A 20,660-nucleotide genomic window follows, 5' to 3' on the forward strand; every position below is an offset into this window, starting at 1 on the left:
CGATGATGAATACGTTCATGAGTGAGTCGATGCATACCCCTTTGTATCGTGTAAAGCATGAGGTGTAGCTTGGCACCCGCGTGTTGGAGACGCAACCTATCGATTGGATTAAATCAATCTGACTTTAGTTAATCTATATGATAATATAGTTAATTAATTTGGAGGGCCAATAAAGGTTATTGGGCCGCTCAAATCACATGGGCCTAAAGGGTCATGCACAAATGGTATTTTGAATGTTGGAAGATATAATTAAGTTTTGGAGGTTTTTACGAAAAATACCCACTTATTATAAATAGGGTAAGGCCGTGAACGAAATTCATCCAGGCCAGAATTGTTTAAGGGCCTTTCCCTTCTTCTCCTTCTCCCCATGACTCCACTCCATTTCTGATGCAAATGGGACAGTGTAGTGACACGGACACAGATTAAACGGGGCTCATCAATGAGGAGGAGATCCAACGTGTCGAGGACCGCGTGATACTTCTAGAGGCTGCATATATGAGCAGCTCCACATGACTCCTTTGAGGATCAAAGGAATCAAGAATACGATCCATGCCGAGGTACTTCCTTTAAATGATTTCAATGATGTCGCTCAATTCCGTTACGTATCTTTTGCTGTGTGGAATCCTCATTTTCATCTAGATCTAGGCTACTAGAACCCAACAGAATGGCCTAGATTTTTCCACATATTCTCTATCCATGGACATTGTTGTGCCACTTGTCCCAAAAAAGCAAGACAAAAAGATAATAAAGTAAATAATTGAAAGTGGGTATGACGTGGTAGCATGTCAACGTGCACCACGAAAGCGTGCTCACTTTAACAACCACTAAAAATTGACATGTACACACCATGTGGACACATGCATGCCATGTGTACACATGGCGCCATGTGTCTCGTGACATGTGGGCACAATCGCAACTTTTTGACTAGTCAAAGAAAAAATAAAATGTATTTTTAAGTCCTTGCTCCTTGGTGTCCGCATAGCATTTATTGCATAGAGCCATTCTTTTTTCTGATTTTGCCACATCACCTTGCGTTGAAAAAACCTAGGAAAAATCATATTTTGACTCAGAATATTATTTTTTTTCAGAATATGTTTTTAGAAAAATCCTTAAAATGCATAAAATTTAAAATGTCAATCTAAAAATAATTTTAATAATTTTAAACTTTATAACACTCATATATAATAATTTAAGTCAAATTAACATGTAAATATGGCTGGATTAAGCTACTAAAAATGTGTGTTATCACTAACTAGACTAATACACGAGTTTGGAGGCTCGCAACCAAATGATCTTTTGAATGTTGAAATATTTACTTAAAGAGTGAGGGTTTTAATGAAGAATACCTTTTCCTATAAATAGGGGAAGGCCCTGAACCAAATTTAACTAGGTTAGAATTTTTTAGAGCCCTACCCTTCTTCTCATTTCTTTCTTTCGACGCCTCTCCATTCCAAAACCAATTAGAATGGTGAAACAATGGCAGTGGAGCATGAATGGGGCTCATCAAAGTGGAGGATGTTTCCAATTCCTGGGATTATGTGGATACATCGAGAGCCTGTACATTGGATTAATTCAAGTTGCATCCAAGATCATTACAAATCGACTAGGGACCTTCCTTGATAGACTTATCTCGCTTGAACACTGTGGTTTTGTCAGGGGTCAAAAAATCCATGATAATATCTTGCTAGTTCACGAGTTAGCATAGTCACTAGAGACTCATATTTGGGGCTCGAACATCATCATCAAACTCGACATGGAGAAGGCCTTTGATCGTGTTCAGTGGAATTTCCTTACTAAAGTGTTATGTCGCTTTGGGTTTAGCGATGCATTCATCTCTCTAGTGGATGCATGAATTAGAGAAAATCATTTCTCTCTCCTGGTGTATGAAAATTCCACTGGCTTCTTCACGGCCACGAGAGGTCTACGGCAAGGTGATCCCATCTCACCCACCCTTTTCATATTGATGGAGGAGGTCTTTAACCGATCGCTCACACGAGCGATCGCCTATGGCCTCATCCAACCATATTTTACGAAAAGGGGATACCCAATTCTCTAGCACTCTCTACTTGTAGATGATACCATCCTTTTCCTCAATGGATCTAAAAAATCTATTACGGAACTTATGAGTATCCTCACTGCGTACAAGCAAACCTATGGCCGGCTCGTCAATGCGTCGAAGAGCAGCTTTATGGTTGGTTTTTCCACCATCGTAAAGTTCACTCAGATTATCCAACAATATACTGGATACTCGCGAGGATGCCTCCCTTTCGATTATCTAGGAAGCCCTATCTTTCTCAAACCTACTAGACATCATTATTTTGATTCCTTGGTGGCCACGCTGAGAAAGAAAGTAGATGGATGAAAACTTCATTTTTTATCATCTAGCGGTCACATCTAGCTTATTTGACATGTCCTCATGAGCATCCCACTGCACACCCTATCTGTCCACTCATTATCACTCATAGTCCTTCGCTCTATGGAGCGAGTGTTCGCATGTTTCTTATGGTCTGGTCACCTTGCGAGAGAGTCGCCACCACTAGGTTTTTGGGGAAAAAGCTTGTCGACCGACGAATATGGGGGGTCTAGGGATCAGATGCATTTAAGACATCCAAGACATGCTTCAGAAGAAGCTCGTGTGGCGTATGCATACAACGAACTCCACATTAGGGAGTTTCATCTCAGCCAAGAATGACGAGTGGGCTCGTAGAGAGTTGGACATTTGAGGCTCTCATAGATGGCATGCTTGGTAGTGCCACTGGCTAGAGATAGCCAATGTCACCTGGTATGATACATGGCTTGTCGACGAGCCTTTAGCCTACCGGCCCCACTTTACACCCCACCGTCTGCGATTGATCGTGGCATAGCTGCTCACGGGCAACAATATGTTAGAGTGTTTTAGCAATCATCACTTTGGAACAACATGACCTCCCCTTAGGCATGTTATCCCAAGCCCAGTACTCTCATCGGGACCACTCATGACTGTCTTATTTGGACACTTACCCTCGATATGTCCCTTCTTCGACTGATCCTCTTGGGAGCATTTCCATGAGAAAGCCCCAATCCAGCATTGGGGTCACCGCATCTGTCATTCAGCGATCATCACTCGAGTCTCCTTCTTCCTTTGGAGACTCATGCATCGTGGCCTCCAAACTAATGATGGGGTGACTTGCGTCGGTCACTCCCTCAGTTCGTGTTGCCAGTGTTGTCCCCCATCTCCCTAGGTTGAGACTATGGAACACTTTTTCTTTCATAATGAGACAGCCCTAGACTGTTGGCGCCAAATTACACATCGTTTGCGCCCACTACTGCGTACCCCTTCTATTCTAACACCGTTAGAGTGTTTTGGCAATATTTTTCTTTTACCACCAAGCTCTAAGTGGAGCCCATTCCTTCACATCACCATAGCTTACTTACTATGGGAGATTTGGAAAGGGCAAATTCTTCTAATTTTGAAGAGACCCCCATGCGAGCACTAGATATCATGTGACGAGTCTAGTAGTGGATACAACACACTCACCATCCTATATAGCTCAGCCCTCACATGTGATCTTCTTCGCACTTCGGGCAAATTGGTGACCCTCGCCCCCATCACCATACAACTACAACTTGTCCATTGGCACCCACAACCAATCGACATCCCCAAGTGGAATGTGGAAGGTGCAGCTATGGGGAACCCGAGACCAGCAAGAGGGGGCTGTATCCTTCGTGACCACACATGGAGTATTCTCTTTGCCTTTTCGTATTTTTATAATATCCAAACTAACACAACAGTCAAGGCTATGGTGATTCGTGATGGTTTGCTCCTCTATGAGGGGCGAAACCTTCGCAATGTCCTCGTAAAATCGGACTCACAGGTGTTAATAAACATGCTTTGTGCAGGTACTTGCTTCCAGTGGTGGCTGTAGCAAGTATGGCAGGACATCATACAGTGCCGCCCTACTTGATTAGCATCCCACACCAGTTCTGTGAGGGCAACCAGACTGGGGATGCCCTTGCAACCATGCAGTATGCACTCAAGCCCCTTCTACTCTTTACTCCTCTTGGCAGGAAATCCCTCGGGCAGTTCGTGGTTGCCATTGCGTTGAGCTCTTCGGCTTGTCTGCTCTTCACATGCATCGCACTCTGTCAAAGGATACACCCCGCGACTGGCTTATTGCATGGCACACTAAAGGCGAAAGCGATTGTCCTCTCGCTTGACTGATGTCCCACCACGCGCCTCAATGATGCCACCGGTTGACGGCGGGGATAGCTCCACACACTCCATGCATTATCACTGTTGCAGGGGGACCTGGTGAGACGTCGACAAGAGCGCCCTTCTCCGAGCATCTGCTAGGTATCACTCATGTATCTTTTTCTTTTCTTGCACATAGCGTGGACGAGTAAGATCCGAGTGTAATTGGGATCTTTATGCTCGCTCTTCACCTATAAACACTGATAAACAATCTATTTCATATATAAAATCCGTTGGGTGGCATCCAAGGCACAACTAGATCGGTCTACGGGCACAACCGCAGGGTTAGATGTACCGGGCACCGTGTATTTTGCCATTAAAAAAACTCAATGTATATTACTTGAGGATACAATACATCATGGTTCTGATCCCTCCCCTAGGTGATTTGATAACATTGTTCTGAATTTTGTTTCAATTCTGTTATTAACCCTTCATTGTGTGAATCATTTTTGTTGCATCCAAGGAAAAGCCATAGAAACCAAAATTTTATTCAATGTTTTATTGTCCAGTTAAGTTTGGAACGATAAATCAAAACCATGCATTCCAGAATAAATCCATGTCTTGCATGCTCTTCATTTAATATTTGAAGGTTATGGGCCATTGGACGATCTTTGATTGCTCTTTTAAGTTGGATTGGTTGGTCCAAAAATCTCATTCACTCATACAAAGTCACTTCCCAAATTAAAACCATATTTATCCAATCTCCATATGGCCGACCTTAAATACAATATTAGAAATAATAAGTTTTATTAAAATTTATAGATATAATGATAATTGATGTGGGACAGCAAGGATACCAAATTAGTTTCAATTAATAATATAGTTCAATATTTGATTCTCTTAAATTCTAAAGCAAGATTATTTTGTGTTTTTCAAGTACTACTTACAAATATATATTGAGATTGAGGCTTTGGGGGGAATATCATATCCCTTATTGCATTTAGGGACTATATTAAACCTCCAGAAAATTAATGTCATTACTATCTCTGAGATAATTTTCTCCATAGGATTATCTATACATAATATACATCTATTGTGTATAGCAAGATCCACCCATCTTTTATAGCTATTTTATAAGAGCCTACTTTTGTACTACTTATGTTGGCATGCATATATGATATCAAAATTTATGTTATGGTATAGAAGTTTAGTTTCACGTATTCAAAAATTCTTCGCAAATTGAATATTAGAATATCAAATTTTGATAAGTAATGCACTTTCATACATTAATAAATCTTAATCAGTATAGACGTTGAGAGGAAGTTATAATTGTGCTTAGTTGCTATGAACATTAGAAATACAAAGTGAGGTGAGTAAACTATTACTCTTTACAATTAACTAAACTTAGCATGCCATATATACTAATTATATTGGAAATAATAAATGTGATATGGGAGCAGTTTAGACCACTAAATCATCCATTTGTTTATCCACTCATATAACATTATCTTGAAAATGTGTAGGGCCTTCTGAACCACTCTGTAAACATAGTCTGATATTTCTCTGTTTACGAAAATATGTGTCCACAAAATATCCTTATAAGGCTCACATATTTAAATAGGGGATGTTAACATAGATCGGTGATGTTGAGCTCACTAAAATAGATTACGGCTCGGATATACTTTGAAACTATAATGGCATATACCTTCAAATCATCACCTTTGGTCGTGCTAGCCTAAGGATGACATTTTTAAGGGATGAAAAGGAAGATAATACTGATTCATCGATGTGGAAGATACTTTCACTTGATATGATAAAACGTTAGCATTGGAAAATATTTACCAATGGAATTTTTATAATGCAATACCAAAGTGAGTTCCTGTATCCACTCATGTAAAAGAGCAATGCTCGTGCATATTATCTTACCTCCAGTCAGCAGCCAATATATAATGATAATTATATAGGGTAAGATAATTTCAAACGAAAAATGCTGAAGGTGACGATGGATTTTCTTAGACAATTATTATTATGAGTTCACCCAAATACAAATGAAATTTATATTGTTTCTTATATCCTAGTTTTGTTGAACAAATGACCAAAAATATACCAAAAGATTAAGTGAAAATGGGTGTATACCCATTTCACTTTTTACTGCTCAAGTGCATCTTCCACATCTAAAGTGAATCCATGATAATGCCATTAATCACGAAGCCACTAAAACTCATTTCTTTCTGAACCAGATTCATGCCACCTCACAGTTGCATCAGTTTCCAACCATGAGGGGTATAATATACAATGATATTTTCATTTGAAAGGCAATATTTTAAAATTTCTTAGCATACCTAAGAAATATGTTCTAGACTGAATAAAATATTATATTATTATTCTATTTATTCGCTGTCATCTCCAAGAGTTCAACAATTTGGAACTAATATTAATAAAATTATCCGAAATTTTGACTTTATTTGAGAAGTGCAAAGTATCATATATATGTGGATAACTTGTTCCGAAATTGCTTTTGCTTGCTTGTTTTGTGCCTATTTCTACAGATCAAAGGGGGGCGATCCGAAAGCGCGTCTCTTCTTTGCCTCAGTCGGCGGCTGATCCTCGCAAGGTAGGTGTTGATCTGCTTGTGGGATTCGTTTTTTCTCCCGATAAAGTATTCTGTCCGCTTTGATTTCTTTTCTGTGATTTGATTGTTTGATTTCGTTTTAAAGTTTTTCATGAGCTTCGATCGGTAAATTTTGGCCCTCATTCGTAAGACTGATTTTTTCCGACCTCAGAATTTCAGCAGAACTTTTCAAATCGAGCTTCTTTGTGTTCATAATCAGATTTTCTGCTTTCATTTGACGCTTGTTTTCTCACGGATCTGCACGTATTTCCACCCTGACCGGGTTTTTTTTTCAGGGATCAGAGTTGGAACGGGATTAAATCATGAGTGTTGTGGGATTTGACTTAGGTAATGAGAACTGTGTCGTCGCCGTCGCCCGACAGCGGGGGATCGATGTCGTCCTCAACGACGAATCGAATCGTGAAACGCCTGCAATCGTCTCATTCGGCGATAAACAACGATTTCTCGGCACAGCGGGTGCTGCTTCCGCAATGATGAATCCTAAGAACACGATTTCACAGATTAAACGCCTACTTGGGCGTAAATTCAAAGATCCAGTGCTGCAGAAAGACATCCAATCCGTCCCTTTTAGCGTGACTGAAGGTCCAGATGGTTACCCACTTATTAACGCTCGTTATCTGGGTGAACAGAGGTCTTTCACTCCTACTCAACTTCTGGCAATGGTTCTATCCAATCTGAAAAGTATTGCCGAGAGTAATCTTAACTCCCCCGTTATAGATTGTTGCATTGGCATCCCAGTGTATTTCACAGATTTTCAGAGGAGGGCTGTGCTTGATGCTGCTGCAATTGCTGGTTTGCGCCCCCTTGGTCTCATTCATGAAAGCACGGCTACGGCTCTGGGTTATGGTATTTACAAGACGGATTTACCAGAGAATGATACGGTGAATGTGGCTTTTGTTGATGTGGGTCATTCGAGCTTGCAGGTTAGCATTGTGGGGTTCAAGAAAGGGGAATTGAAGGTTCTAGCTCACTCGTTTGACCATTCTCTTGGTGGGAGGGACTTTGACGAGGCTTTATTTGGTCACTTTGCTGGTAAGTTCAAGGAAGAGTACAAGATCGACGTCTATAAGAATGCACGCGCCTGCTTAAGGCTGCGTGCTGCGTGCGAAAAAGTGAAGAAAATGCTTAGTGCAAACCCAGAGGTGCCATTGAACATTGAGTGCTTGATGGATGACAAGGATGTCAGAGGGTTTATGAAAAGAGAAGAATTTGAGAAGATTTGTGTCCCGATTTTGGAAAGAGTTAAAGGGCCTCTTGAAAAGGCTTTGTCAGATTCTGGTCTTGGGTTGGAGAGTATCCATGCCGTAGAGGTGATTGGATCTGGATCCCGCGTTCCGGCAATCATCAGGATTTTGCATGAGTTCTTCGGAAAGGAGCCAAGGCGGACCATGAATGCTAGTGAGTGTGTTGCTCGTGGATGTGCACTTCAGTGTGCTATTCTCAGTCCCACTTTCAAAGTGCGGCATTTTGAGGTAAATATCATTACTGAGTTTCTGCTTTTAAAACAAATACTTGCAATGAGCTACACTTATATTTTACTCTATACTCGCTATATCTCTGTTCACTGCTCTTTTAAATTAATCTCGTCAGATTGTAATGACTTTATTTGGGATCAATTGTTTATTACGCCGAAAATGTAGTCTCTATCCTCTATTTTTTGTCTGCGTGAACCATTTCATTTGGGATCCTGAAGGAACGAAGAGTTTCATGGAAAATCAAACCAGGAAAAGAACCCAGATCTTCACAGCAAGCCTCCATAAGCAGTTCAAGCGCAGGGATCTTAGGTCACCATGAGAACAGCTTTGAGAGAGAGAAAAAAATGCGAAAGAATCGATTGGTATTTTCCTTGGATAGAAGCCATAATTTTTCAAAAAGAACAGTTTTCTATATAGTGCTGGCGAAATCAATCTGTTGGTGAGATCCGCGTTTATTAGTTTATGAGGCACAACAGTCTTGGGTTGACCACCAAATTTAGGGTGGGCTTCCCTCTTTTAATTTTCAAAAAAAAAATGAGGCACAACAGTCAAAAAATGGAAAAAAACTTTCCTTTTCTATTTCTGAGAGGATAGGTTTGGCTGTTTCTCAAGGATTTCCAATATCTAGCTTTTCCCAAAGAGAGGTTTAATCATAGCTTTAACAAATCATTCCAACTGGGAAAATTGGTCCAAGACCTCCAATGTTCATACTATTTAATGATAGTCCTGACTGTTTCTCGTTCAAGGTCTTGGTCCGCCGGTGACATAGATAAAACAACTTTCTGATGCAGTTTTAGATATACAATTTCATCTTTCATTGCCTGCAATGTTGGCTCTGCTTAGGTGTTAAGAACATTCCCACCTTATCTAAGGGTAGTTTAGCCCAGTATAGACATTGTCATCATTTTATTTCATTGATCGGTCTCTTTTAAAGATATAAAGCCCTCCGTTTAATGGGGAAGCCAACAGTCAATTGAAGTATTGGGTTGTTCTTTGTTTTCCCTGGCCGTCTTCTCTCTTCTCCCCCTCAAGCCTCCTGCAGATGATCTTACCTGCAGCATCAATTAGGGCGCCATCCTCTCATCCCGATGAAGATATTACCACGGGTCTCTCTCTCTCTCTCCACGTTCATTTCTCACCTGTCTCTCCCTACCTCTGAATCTGTAGCTACTGATGTAAGAAAGCAGAATTTGGAAGCTTTGTTGAGGTTGGCCAATTGATATACATCAAGGTCAAAAACAAACTATTTCAAAGAGAAAAGGGCAAAAACGAAAAGGAGGGACTTCTGTGCTGCCCTCATTAATGAAAGGTTGCTCTATTTGAAGGCAAATACAAATGACATATTATCAAAATGCCCTTAGTGGGATGAAAAGACCATACAACCCTTAGATAAGATGGAGATAACGTCGAGGACTGTGAGGTTTTACAGGTATAAAAATAGCAGGAAATATTTCTTCAAAAAAATAGAAGGAAATAAAAAGAACATCTATTTGGAAAATAAATGGAGTGGCATGCACGGTTTTGTAGGAAAGGGCATAAATTGTGACAATCAATCACAGTAACATGCAGTTATTTTCCCTTGCTATCTTCATTTGATGACTCAACTTAAATTGCGACAAGTCAGAGAATAAATGTCTCTTAAAGAACAGAGTGCCAAGTTCACGAAATTTAACATTCGAAGTTCGGATCTGAGTCTTTGTTAATAATGAACTCTTATCGTTGGAATTTTGGACCACAGTTACCTGATTCTGAGAAATTTTCCATGATGAAATTGTATGCATATCTTGATCAGTTTGGTCTTTATCCATTTTTATAATATTCTTAAAATTTTCTAATGCCATGTCTCAGGTCCGTGAGAGCTTCCCCTTTTCCATTGCTTTGTCTTGGAAGGCGACTACACAAAATCCAGAAACTGGAGCAACAGAAAATCAGCAATCGTCTCTTGTTTTCCCAAAGGGGAATCCTATTCCTAGTGCAAAGGCATTGACATTTTTTAGATCGAGCACGTTCACTGTTGACGTTGTGTACACAGATTTGGGGGAATCACAGGCTTATGCAACCATAAGCACTTACACAGTAATATATTATTTTGAGTGCTGTATTAAGGAGTAATGGTTTCTTGTTTCTTAAAGTAATTCACCTTTGCCATGCGTGACGGTTTTTATTTCATCTTTTTATTCGACAGATTGGCCCTTTTCAAACTTCTGGTGGGCAGCGTGCAAAATTGAAAGTTAAAGTTCGATTAAATATCCATGGGATTGTTTCTATTGAATCTGCTACAGTGAGTATGAGCCCACATTACGCCAATTTTAGCACCCTCTTTAAATTATGTAAAATCCTCTTTTTATTCTTTCCACTTAGATACTAGAAGAAGACGGTGCTGAGGTGGCACTAGAAAGTGCTAGGATGGATACGGATGAACCATCAAAGAAGGATATGGATGCTAAACCCAGCGCTGAAGACTCAACTGAAGAGGCGGAAAATGGAGAGAAGAACGTACAGATGGAAACAGATACCAAGGTTGTACAAATTTCTTTCTTTCTGAGAACCCCTATTCAATTTATTTTATTCTTTTTGTTCTCTACGTCTATTATTATCTTTTAAAATGGATAAAGAATCTTCTTTTACTGCTCTCAGGGAGCGCGGAAAAGGAGGAGCAAGATCATTGTACCAGTTTCCGAAACAATCTTTGGCGGATTGCCACCTAATGATCTACAGAAAGTCATTGAGAAGGAATTTGAGATGGCACTTCAGGATAGAGTCATGGAAGAGACCAAAGATAAGAAGAATGCTGTTGAGGCCTATGTCTATGACATGAGAAATAAGGTATTTTTTAAAATTCTTATGAACCATTAATTTATGAACCCTTAACGTCTTCTTTTAATCCAGCTCCATGATAAGTACCATGACTTTGTAATGGCAAACGAGATGGAGGAATTCATCGCAAAACTCCAGTCTGTCGAAGACTGGTTGTATGAAGAAGGGGAAGACGAAACAAAAGGTGTCTATGTTGCGAAACTCGAGGAATTGAAGAAGGTTCGTGCTATATTTTTTTCTAAACATCCTTCTAAACTCTGTAAACCATGCAAATTTTGCTTATTTGCTTGCAGCAAGGAGATCCGATCGAAGAGCGTTATAAGGAGAGTCTAGAGAGAGGACCCATCATAAACCAGTTTGTCTACTGCATCAACAGTTACAGAGAAGCTGCTCTCTCCAAGGACCCCAAGTTTGACCACATTGACCCCGCAGACAAACAAAAGGTACGTATTAGCTTCCTCTAACAATAGTCAAGATCTACCAGTAAAGTGTGGGTTGTCCAGGATGCGAATGTTAAGGCAGACAGGGACAGGCATAGTCCTCGTCCAGAGTTTTTTAGTCCTGTCCCTAACCATACCATCTGATATCATCCTGGACAAACATTCACAAAAATCACCATAAATACCTCTCTGGACGATATGCTGCACTGAAACTGCTGAGTTTTTGTATAATTTGGGTTGAGTTAACTGTCCTGTCCACGTTGTCACACTTTACCAACCTGTAGCCGTCATTCTTGAGTTTTATGTTTCATTATTTTTTAGTTATCTTTTTCTTGTGTGTTTATCATTTGTTTAAGGTGATAAGCGAGTGCAGTAAAGCAGAAGCATGGCTAAGAGAGAAGAAACAGCAGCAGGACGCTCTGCCAAAGCATGCAATGCCTGTTCTCTACTCTGCAGAAATGAAGAAGAAGGCTGAAGTTCTTGACCGGTAGTGCTGCGTTTCCCATAAAAGTGCGGAAAAAAACAAGAAGTTCTATGGGGTGAGATGAATGACTCTTTTGGTTACAGGTTCTGCAGGCCGATCATGACCAAGCCAAAGCCAGCTCCACCCAAGCCTCAGACCCCACCTCCGACATCACCTGAAACTGTCCCTCAGACCCCGGATGAGGAAATTGCTGAGGTCGATTCTCATCAATATGCTCCTGAGGCCATGGATACTGATAAACCATAGCCCACCTTTGGAGCTACCTCTTGACCAGGTCAGTCTCTCATCTCTCTCATCTGGTCCAGTGGCCATGCATACTGATAAAAAAGAACCCACTTCTGAAGCTTATTCTTGACCAGGTCTATCTTTCTCTTATCAACCTATCTATCTTTATCTCTCTATCTCTGCCTCGTTCCCCTCTCCATGTTTCACCTTCTTTCTCTTAAATTCATGTTGAGCTCGAGATCTGCGTTCTCATTGGAGTGTCCAGGTTACGATTTATTTTTCTTGTGCCTGAAAGAAGCTGAGAAACTGTGGATGAATCCCTTTTTTGGCTGCACTTCTGTATTTTTACTTGCCGTTTGACCTATCATTGTGCAGGACGGATGTAATTTTTTGAGGATTTCATGGGCCTTTTATTCTTTCCCTGAATTCTTTCCCTAATTAGTTTTCTTTTTATCTTGTTGATATGCCAACGTCTCTTTCTGATTTACGTTCAAGAAGAATATCTCCTAGTTCAGATACCATCTATGCCCTTCCTCAAGTCACCTGCCTATCAGAATGTTCCTCAAAAATGTTGTGCGATATGGGATGGAAATTTCACAGCAAGTCAGTCGTGTCTCCTGCTTCTTCCACTCTTTTTCCGTCCCCAGAGAAACCTGCTTCGTATTCCATTTTTTCCCCTAAAGTTTTATCTTAAAATGTCCATACAACATTTTTTTTTGAAGAAAAAAAATGTCCATACAACATATTTGCAGAATTTGACACGGTTTTCCAACTTTCTGAAAAAAGGCTCTGACGCATTGCTAATTATCAGCTTAGAAAACTCTGCTTACGATCGTTTTTCATTATCCATAATCTTTAGTTTCAAAGTTAATTTCTGCTGCAGAACTGTTAGGAGAATTAGGTATTCTGAACAGATCGCAAGGAAATTGTCAGCAGATGTCCACCTTTCCCTTTTCTTTATGTCCTTAAAGAAATGTATTTCTGTTATTAGATATCTACCGTTATAATTTCGGATCCCTCATATCGGGTCCACGAGACCCAATAGGTGTAAAACACAGTATAAATATTGGGTTATGATGTAAAACATAAGGACTAAACATTGTTGATTGAATCTCGTTTTCCTCTGGCGGCTAGGGTTTGGACAAGTGGAGAAGAAGCTTCTCCATTGCTTTTCTCCAAGATCAGTTGAAAGTTGACATGATATCAGAGCATCTTCGTGCGGAGGAACACTATAAGCCCCATGCAGTCTAACCCTAATCCGAATCATCGTTCTCTTCTCTTCTCCCACCCTGTCTGAGGTGTGACAGAGTAGGGTTTACAAGAAGGAAGGAGCAAGTTGATCTATGGCTGACCATGAAGATCGAGCTAGTTCTGGGATCAAGGAGTCAGGCGAAATCCAGAACTTGCTCAAGAGTATGACCGTTCAACCCAGATCATATTTCTTGGAGTTCCAGAGCAGCTAAGATATGATGGCCTCAACACATTGCATTGGGGTCAATATATTGAGCTTATTCTAGAAGGTATGGATCTCTCAGAACATCTATTTGTTTCCCTAAATCCTATGGATACAGGATACAAAGTTTGAAAACGAGAAGCTGCGCATGGCTCTTGCAAAATATAGCTGGAGAAGAGTACAAGAATTTTCTACTTCTGAAGACAACTAAAGATATATGGGATCATGCACAGAAGGGAAGCTCTAAGGGCATAGACTGGAGAATTTATCGCTTGGTGGCTAGGGCAGCTAACCTGGTCCAAGTCGAGAGGAATGTGACATTATATGTGAATCAATTGCAAACTATATGGAGAGAGATCGACCATTATTGCCCTGTAAGGGATCCGAATTTCGAAGAGTGGGCATATGTATTGAAGGACAGGCTATATAAATTTCTTATGGGCCTGAATGCCGAGTATGAGGAATTCTGAACGGCAAGAAGGTTCCAGATCTGGAGGAAGCTATTCGACTGATTTGAGAAGAAGAGGAGAGGTTTGGAGTGGCTTCAGAGCCACTTGCAGAAGATAGTCGCTCAAGTTTTATGTCCAACACAGTACCACAGAAGCCTCAATTGACCCAGAATACTCAGAAGAATCAGAAGTTCCTATCAAAGGATGGTCTATTCTGCAAGTACAGCAAAAGGAGGAATCACTATATTGATCAATGCTGGAAACTCCATGGATGCCTAGCTCGCACAATTTAAGCAAATACTATTGTTGCCCAGGAAGAAACCAAAGATGATTTTGAAGAACCACACCTTGAAGAAAGAAAGCCTTCTCAAGCTACTCCAAGAGGCAAATTAAGCATTCTGAGAGAAGAAATTAAGAAGCTGAAGAATATGCTCGCCTCTACTTCTATGGTTAAATCAGTTGAACATTTAATTTCAACTGCATTCTATTCTACTCCCTTGAAGTTGGACTGGGTGGTCAACTCAAGAGCAACAGACCATATAACTCCAAGTTGACCTATCTTCACCACATATTCTCCATGCTGCACTCTAAGGAAGGTGATCACCGCTGGTGTAAAAATACTTCTAGTGAGTGGAGTTGGAACTGTCTTTATTAATCACTTATGGCTTCTTAAAGAAGTACTTAATGTACCGGGCCTGAGAGCACAACTTATTTCTCCACAACGACTAGTGAGAGATATTAAGTGTGTTCTGGTCTTAAACTCTGATGAGTGTTTTTTATTTGACAAGGTACTCAACCGAAGGATTGGATCTATTAAAATGAAGAACGGCCTTATTCAAGTGGAGGAGAAACCTGGAGATGCTTTGGTGGGGAGCCCCAAGCGCATGCCAAGAGGGGACGAAGGTGCAAAGCCAGAGCGGCTGAAAGAGCTAAAGATTTTGCATTCCAGAATTGGACACCCATCGTTTGATGTTTTGGGAAAAATGTTTCCTATTTATGTTAAAAACAGTGGTTTATTAAACTTATTTTGCGATGCATGTCAATTTGGAAAACACAAGCGAGCTTCATTCTCAAGCAGTAGTGAAAGAAGATATCATCCATTTGATGTGACTCACAGTGATATTTGGGGACCATGCAAAACCCCATCTATTACTGGAAAAGCTTGTTCCTTGTGCTTGTACATGATTGCACTAGAGTGACATGGGTACATTTGTTCAAATATAAATCTGAAGTATCAAAGATCATTCAAGATTTCCGTACGATGATTAAAAAACAGTTCTTGGTCACCATCAAAAAGTTTCGATCTGACAACGCAAAAGATTACTTCAACAACTCCTTGTCAACTTTCTTTGGTGATCATGGTATTATCCATGAGTCCTCTTGTACTATTACTCCCTAGCAAAATGGAGTTGCAGAAAGAAAAATTGGACATCTGATTGCTACTACCAAGACATTACTCTTCCAAGGCCAGGCTCCCATATTTGATTAATAGGCTTCCATCCAAGTCACTACATTATCATAGTCTACTGGAGTTGATGTCAATGCACTTTCCAGAGGCAATAATACACTATCCTATTCCCCTACGAGTATTTGGGTGTATGGTTTTTGCTCATGCTCATAATCTTGGTAGCAAGCTCATGCCTAGATCAATCAAGTGTGTATTTCTGGGATGCTCTCCTACTCAGAAGGGTAACAAATGTTACAGCCTGACCTTGAGGAAGTTTTTCATCTCAACAGATGTGACGTTTAATGAGGATGAAATGTATTACAGCTCATCAAGCAACACTAATGTAGAGAGGCATGCCCTAGTTTCCACTAAGGCTAGAGGGGGGGAAGAACAAGATAATAGAACTACACCTATATTAATTAAGGAGAGTCACCATCCGTCAGGAGAAGGATCTAGTCCTAATTCTTGAAGATAGTGGTGCAGGGCGTCCGTCCACAGATGTTCTCGAACCAGAAGCAAAAAACTCTACCATTGATGAAGAGAGACCAATTGAGGGAGATCTAATTGATGAAGACCTGCAATGGTCGATTGCCCTTAGAAAAGGGAAGTGGGCATGCACTCAACCTGGAAGGTATCCACTATCACATGTGGTTAACCATTCAAAAATCTCTCCACGTTACCGTGCACTCCTTACCAACATTGATAATGAAGATATACCAAGAAGTGTAGAAGAAGCTATGAAGATATCAAAATGGAGAGAGGCAATGGAATCAGAAATGCAAGTGTTACTAAAAAACAACACATGGGATGTGTTACCAGGGCCAGGAAGCCGGAAAGTAGTCAGTTGCAGGTGGGTATATACAATCAAGTATAAGTTAGATGGTTCAATTGAACGTTATAAGGCCAGACTTGTGGCCAAAGGATATACCCAATCCTATGGAATAGACTATAAAGAGACATTTGCTCTGGTGGCAAAGCTGAACATTGTGAGAATCCTGATAGCAGGAGCTTCGAAGTTGAGATGGCAAAGGCATCAATACGATGTTAAAAAGGCCTTTCTTCATGGTGACTTGGACGAAGAGGTGTTTATGGACTTACCCCCGGGGTATAATGCTGAACACGTGGGAAAAAAGGTGTGTCGATTGAAGAAAGCCTTGTATGGGTTGAAACAGTCACCCAGGGCATGGTTTGGAAGATTTTCCCTATGTATGAAAGAAATGGGATATAGACAAAGTAACTGGGATCATACTTTGTTCATCAAACATTCTTCTTCTAAAGGGGTTGTAGTTCTCTTGGTATATGTTGATGATATTATAATCTCAGGAGACAACTAAGAAATTCAACAACGAAGGGGTCTCCATTTCTCAGAGGAAGTATACAATTGATCTTCTTCATGAGATAAGGATGACTGATTGTAAACCAATGTCCACCCCGATTGACCCCAATAGCAAGCTTGGTGTATGTGAAGATGATGTGCTTGTCAACAAAGATTAGTACCAACAGTTGGTTGGTAAGTTGATATACTTGAGCCATACAAGACCGGATATAGCATTTGCAGTTGGGATTCTATGTCAATCTATGCACAATCCAAAAGAACCTCATCTGAATGCAGCACACAGAGTTTTGTCATATTTGAAAGGTACAACTGGACAAGGCCTTCTTTATCAATGAGAGGGAGATACTTCACTAGAGATGTACACAGATGCATATTATGGAGGATCAATTCTCGATAGAAAGTCAACATCGGGTTATTGCTCACTTATTGGAGGAAGCTTGACAACATGGCGAAGTAAGAAGTAGGATGTAGTTTCAAGATCGAGCTCTGAAGCTCAACTAAGAGCATTAGCTCAAGGAATCTGTGAAGCACTGTGGATGAGAGGAAATCTGGAAGACTTGGGAGTTCATCTAGAAGAATCCATTATATTATATTGTGAAAACAAGTCAGCCATCGACATTGCGCATAATCCTGTTCAACATGACCGTACAAAGCATGTGGAAATTGACAGACACTTTATCAGGGAGAAAATTGATAAAGGCATTATCAAGATGAAGTATGTCCAGTCTGTAGATCAAGCAGCAGACATTCTCACCAAGGGCTTACGTGGAAGTGCATTTCAATGGCTGACGAGCAAGCTGGGCATGAAGAATATATATCTCCCAGCTTGAGGGGGGGGTGTCAGCAGATGTCCACCTTTTATTTTTCTTTATGTCCTTAAAGAAATGTATTTCTGTTATTATATATCTACCCTTATAATTTTGGATCCCTCATATTGGGTCCACGAGACCCCATAAGTGTAAAACTCAGTATAAGTACTGGGTTATGATGTAATCATGTAAAACCTAAGGACTTAACCTTGTTGATTGAATCTCGTTTTTCCTCTGGCGGCTAGGGTTTGGACAAGTGGAGAAGAAGCTTCTCCATTGCTTCTCTCCAAAATCAGCTGAGAGCTGACAGAAATGATGACCAGTATTGTCTCATACAGAATCACACCATTGTAATATGATACCGGGATGTGAAACAAGAACTGCGCCTGGTTCTCTCACTCTTTCCCGTGTTTTACTCCAGAAAGAGTTTTGGATTTTAAAATCCAAAGAATAGCTAGAATAAAAATTGATAGTTTTCTTTATTTTCTATCTTATTTGAGACATATCGTTCTTGTTTGGTCACCGACTTGAAACACCTTCGGAGCTGTCTAAGTGTGATGGTATTATAAAAGGATTCATCATCGGAGGGCCAAAAGAGCCCATTAAACTCAAGGGGCAGGAAACGGTTAAGATGTCAAAATCACAAAGACAGGTAATGAGAGGAACTTCTCCTGAAGCAGTAAACCCCTAAGAACGAATCAGGAGTTTTAAAAACAACTTTTTGATTCCTGAGTTAGGGTTGCAAATTTAAGTACTAGGTCTCTTTATATTGGTGGGCCAATGACCAATCACATGTGAGTCACTTATTCTCCAAGTGAGAGAATAAGTGACCAGTCACATGAGTCAAGTGAGAATAAATGACTTAGTAAATAACAAAAACGGTATGGGGTTCTCCCTGAAAGGAACGGAACAGAGTGGTGAGCCAATTATAAAATGTGTCTCACTTACAGCTAAAGAATAATAGAAAGGGGGGTATCTAACATTAGACTTCCTTTATCTGACAAGGACAAACACCCATTGATGTAATGGGGATAAATTGATAGATAACAAGGATTCACAAGTGTTTAAAACTATATTGAATAGTCTTGATTGTGTTCCTACTTCCCCTCTTTTTCCCTCCTTCCCACTTATTCCTCTTGTCAGAGTCATGAGCAAGTATCACCTGGTTGACATCAACCCATGGATAGCACAATGGATATTGAGCAGATGAGGCAGTACAGATCCAAATGTCCTACTTTTTACTTGAGAGAATCCAGATGGCTTAATCAGACCTGACATGTGTTATTTCTGATTAAATCACTGCTATGAATGGCAATTTTTTGATATTTTTGTTACAGCATGAATAGAATAATGATATCTCAAAGACTACATTTCATTTCGAAGATTGCCAGGATTTGGAGATGCTATTGTGGCGTGCCTCTGATTTTCTTGAATTGGCAATCCTTATCGACATGTTAACTTTCTAACAAGTGAGATTGACAATTGAGTATCAAATAACTTTGAGAGAATATCACCTTACATTTTGAACATTGGATGGGACATTCAAGCAATCATAGTTGAAAGGATTGAAGGCATAAATTTAATCTAGGGTTGCATTTAGGTGACCGATGTGTCTCCAGAGACTATGGACATCCAAATTCAAGCTGGTATGGATTTTGGATCGTAAGACATGCCCAAAAATTGACAACTTCACACTTCAATCTGTGTCACAATCCACAACGTCAAACTTGCAGTTGCATCAACCTCCTACAAGTATGATAAACCATTAGTAACCCAATAGGGCAGGCAGCAGAGGTAGTCATAGACTCTGGGACATCTAAATTGGTCCTAGTGGTTTTCAGGGTCTTCTCTTTGATGTCAGGCTGATATGATCCCCACTCTCTCTAGGGTAAGTTTTTTCATGCTAGTCCACTAGGGGCAGCCAGAAAGTATCAAGAGATATTGTTTGGCTCTCTGGTGAAGTCCATCCTGCAAGTATATTCTCGCTGTTCATATCCACCTGGTCAGACCTTCTAGGCGACATCCATCCCACCTGCTTCTTGTCTTCTCCTTCCCGTCCTCTGCCCTGATATGCACTTGCGGGTTCCTATCACAGGCTAAAAATCATAAGGTGTAGCAGATTATATAACCAACCTTAGACCAGTGTCTAAATCAGACAACCTAGGGTCATATCTTTTTTCTCATGTGCAGAAGAATGAGTCAGAAATCATTGTACAAGATCTCGGCTCTAAAACTATTATTCAACTATCCCATAGTCCATTTGCTAGCCCAGCTTTGTCGGTGACCATTTTGTTGATTAAAGTGCAATAAATAACATTTTTTGTTCCAATTCCTTACATGTATAAATTTTCGGAGAAATTTCATGGCATGAAAACGTTCTCCACGTTTGACCTTATGTTGGATTCCTTCAAAACAGAGTGAAGGAATTTTGGAAATGCTTACCGTGGCATTCAAAACTTGTTATTTTGAGTAGGAATATTTTGTAATGCATTTTTGTTTAATAAATACTCCCGCCACCGTCCAGGATTTGAATAACTGCACTTTGAGGCCCTGTATAAGAAGGTTCATCTTTGTTATATATGATAACAATAAAATTTTGGTCAGGGCATTGAGGAAAACTATGTTCACACTTATGTGATTTTATCCATATTCACCCAGGATCATCTTCAAAGTAACCATGAGAAATACCAATCTGGGTCCACCTAAGTTATAGTCAGGGCATTGAGGAAAACTACGTTCAAACTTATGTGATTTTATCCATATTGGCCCAGGATCATCTTCAAAGTAACCGTGAGAAATACCAATCTGGGTCCACCTTACCATTTCTAGGCCATTGGATTTATTCAAAAGGTGTAGATACCAACTTTCATAATGTATCAACAATTCTTTAATGTCTTACTCTAATGGGGGTCTAACTCCTAA

At 40.2% G+C, this 20,660-nt stretch overlaps 1 protein-coding gene across 6 annotated transcripts; it reads left to right on the plus strand.

Annotated features, from left to right (window-relative positions):
* The first annotated feature begins 6,628 nt into the window (after nucleotides 1-6,628).
* Nucleotides 6,629-20,243, plus strand: LOC144701059 (heat shock 70 kDa protein 15-like). 6 transcript variants are annotated; one of them, XR_013580919.1, is made up of 12 exons: nucleotides 6,629-6,785; nucleotides 7,079-8,275; nucleotides 10,127-10,354; nucleotides 10,464-10,559; nucleotides 10,640-10,798; nucleotides 10,916-11,104; nucleotides 11,168-11,314; nucleotides 11,389-11,538; nucleotides 11,892-12,022; nucleotides 12,103-12,293; nucleotides 13,379-14,772; nucleotides 14,876-20,243. XR_013580919.1 is itself a non-coding variant. In XM_078572745.1 (11 exons), the coding sequence occupies exons 2-10, from the start codon at nucleotides 7,106-7,108 to the stop codon at nucleotides 12,263-12,265; spliced, it is 2,433 nt and encodes an 810-aa protein (XP_078428871.1). In that variant the 5' UTR covers nucleotides 6,629-6,785; nucleotides 7,079-7,105; the 3' UTR covers nucleotides 12,266-12,293; nucleotides 14,935-20,243. The 6 variants fall into 6 exon arrangements, 3 of the variants coding, with proteins under 3 accessions (XP_078428871.1, XP_078428869.1, XP_078428868.1); XR_013580918.1 differs by having other exon boundaries at nucleotides 14,935-20,243; XR_013580917.1 differs by having other exon boundaries at nucleotides 13,379-14,742; nucleotides 14,935-20,243.
* The last annotated feature ends 417 nt before the right edge of the window (nucleotides 20,244-20,660 follow it).

The sequence above is a fragment of the Wolffia australiana genome, chromosome 3, assembly GCF_029677425.1.
Source record: "Wolffia australiana isolate 7733 chromosome 3, ASM2967742v1".
Lineage (NCBI taxonomy): Eukaryota > Viridiplantae > Streptophyta > Magnoliopsida > Alismatales > Araceae > Wolffia > Wolffia australiana.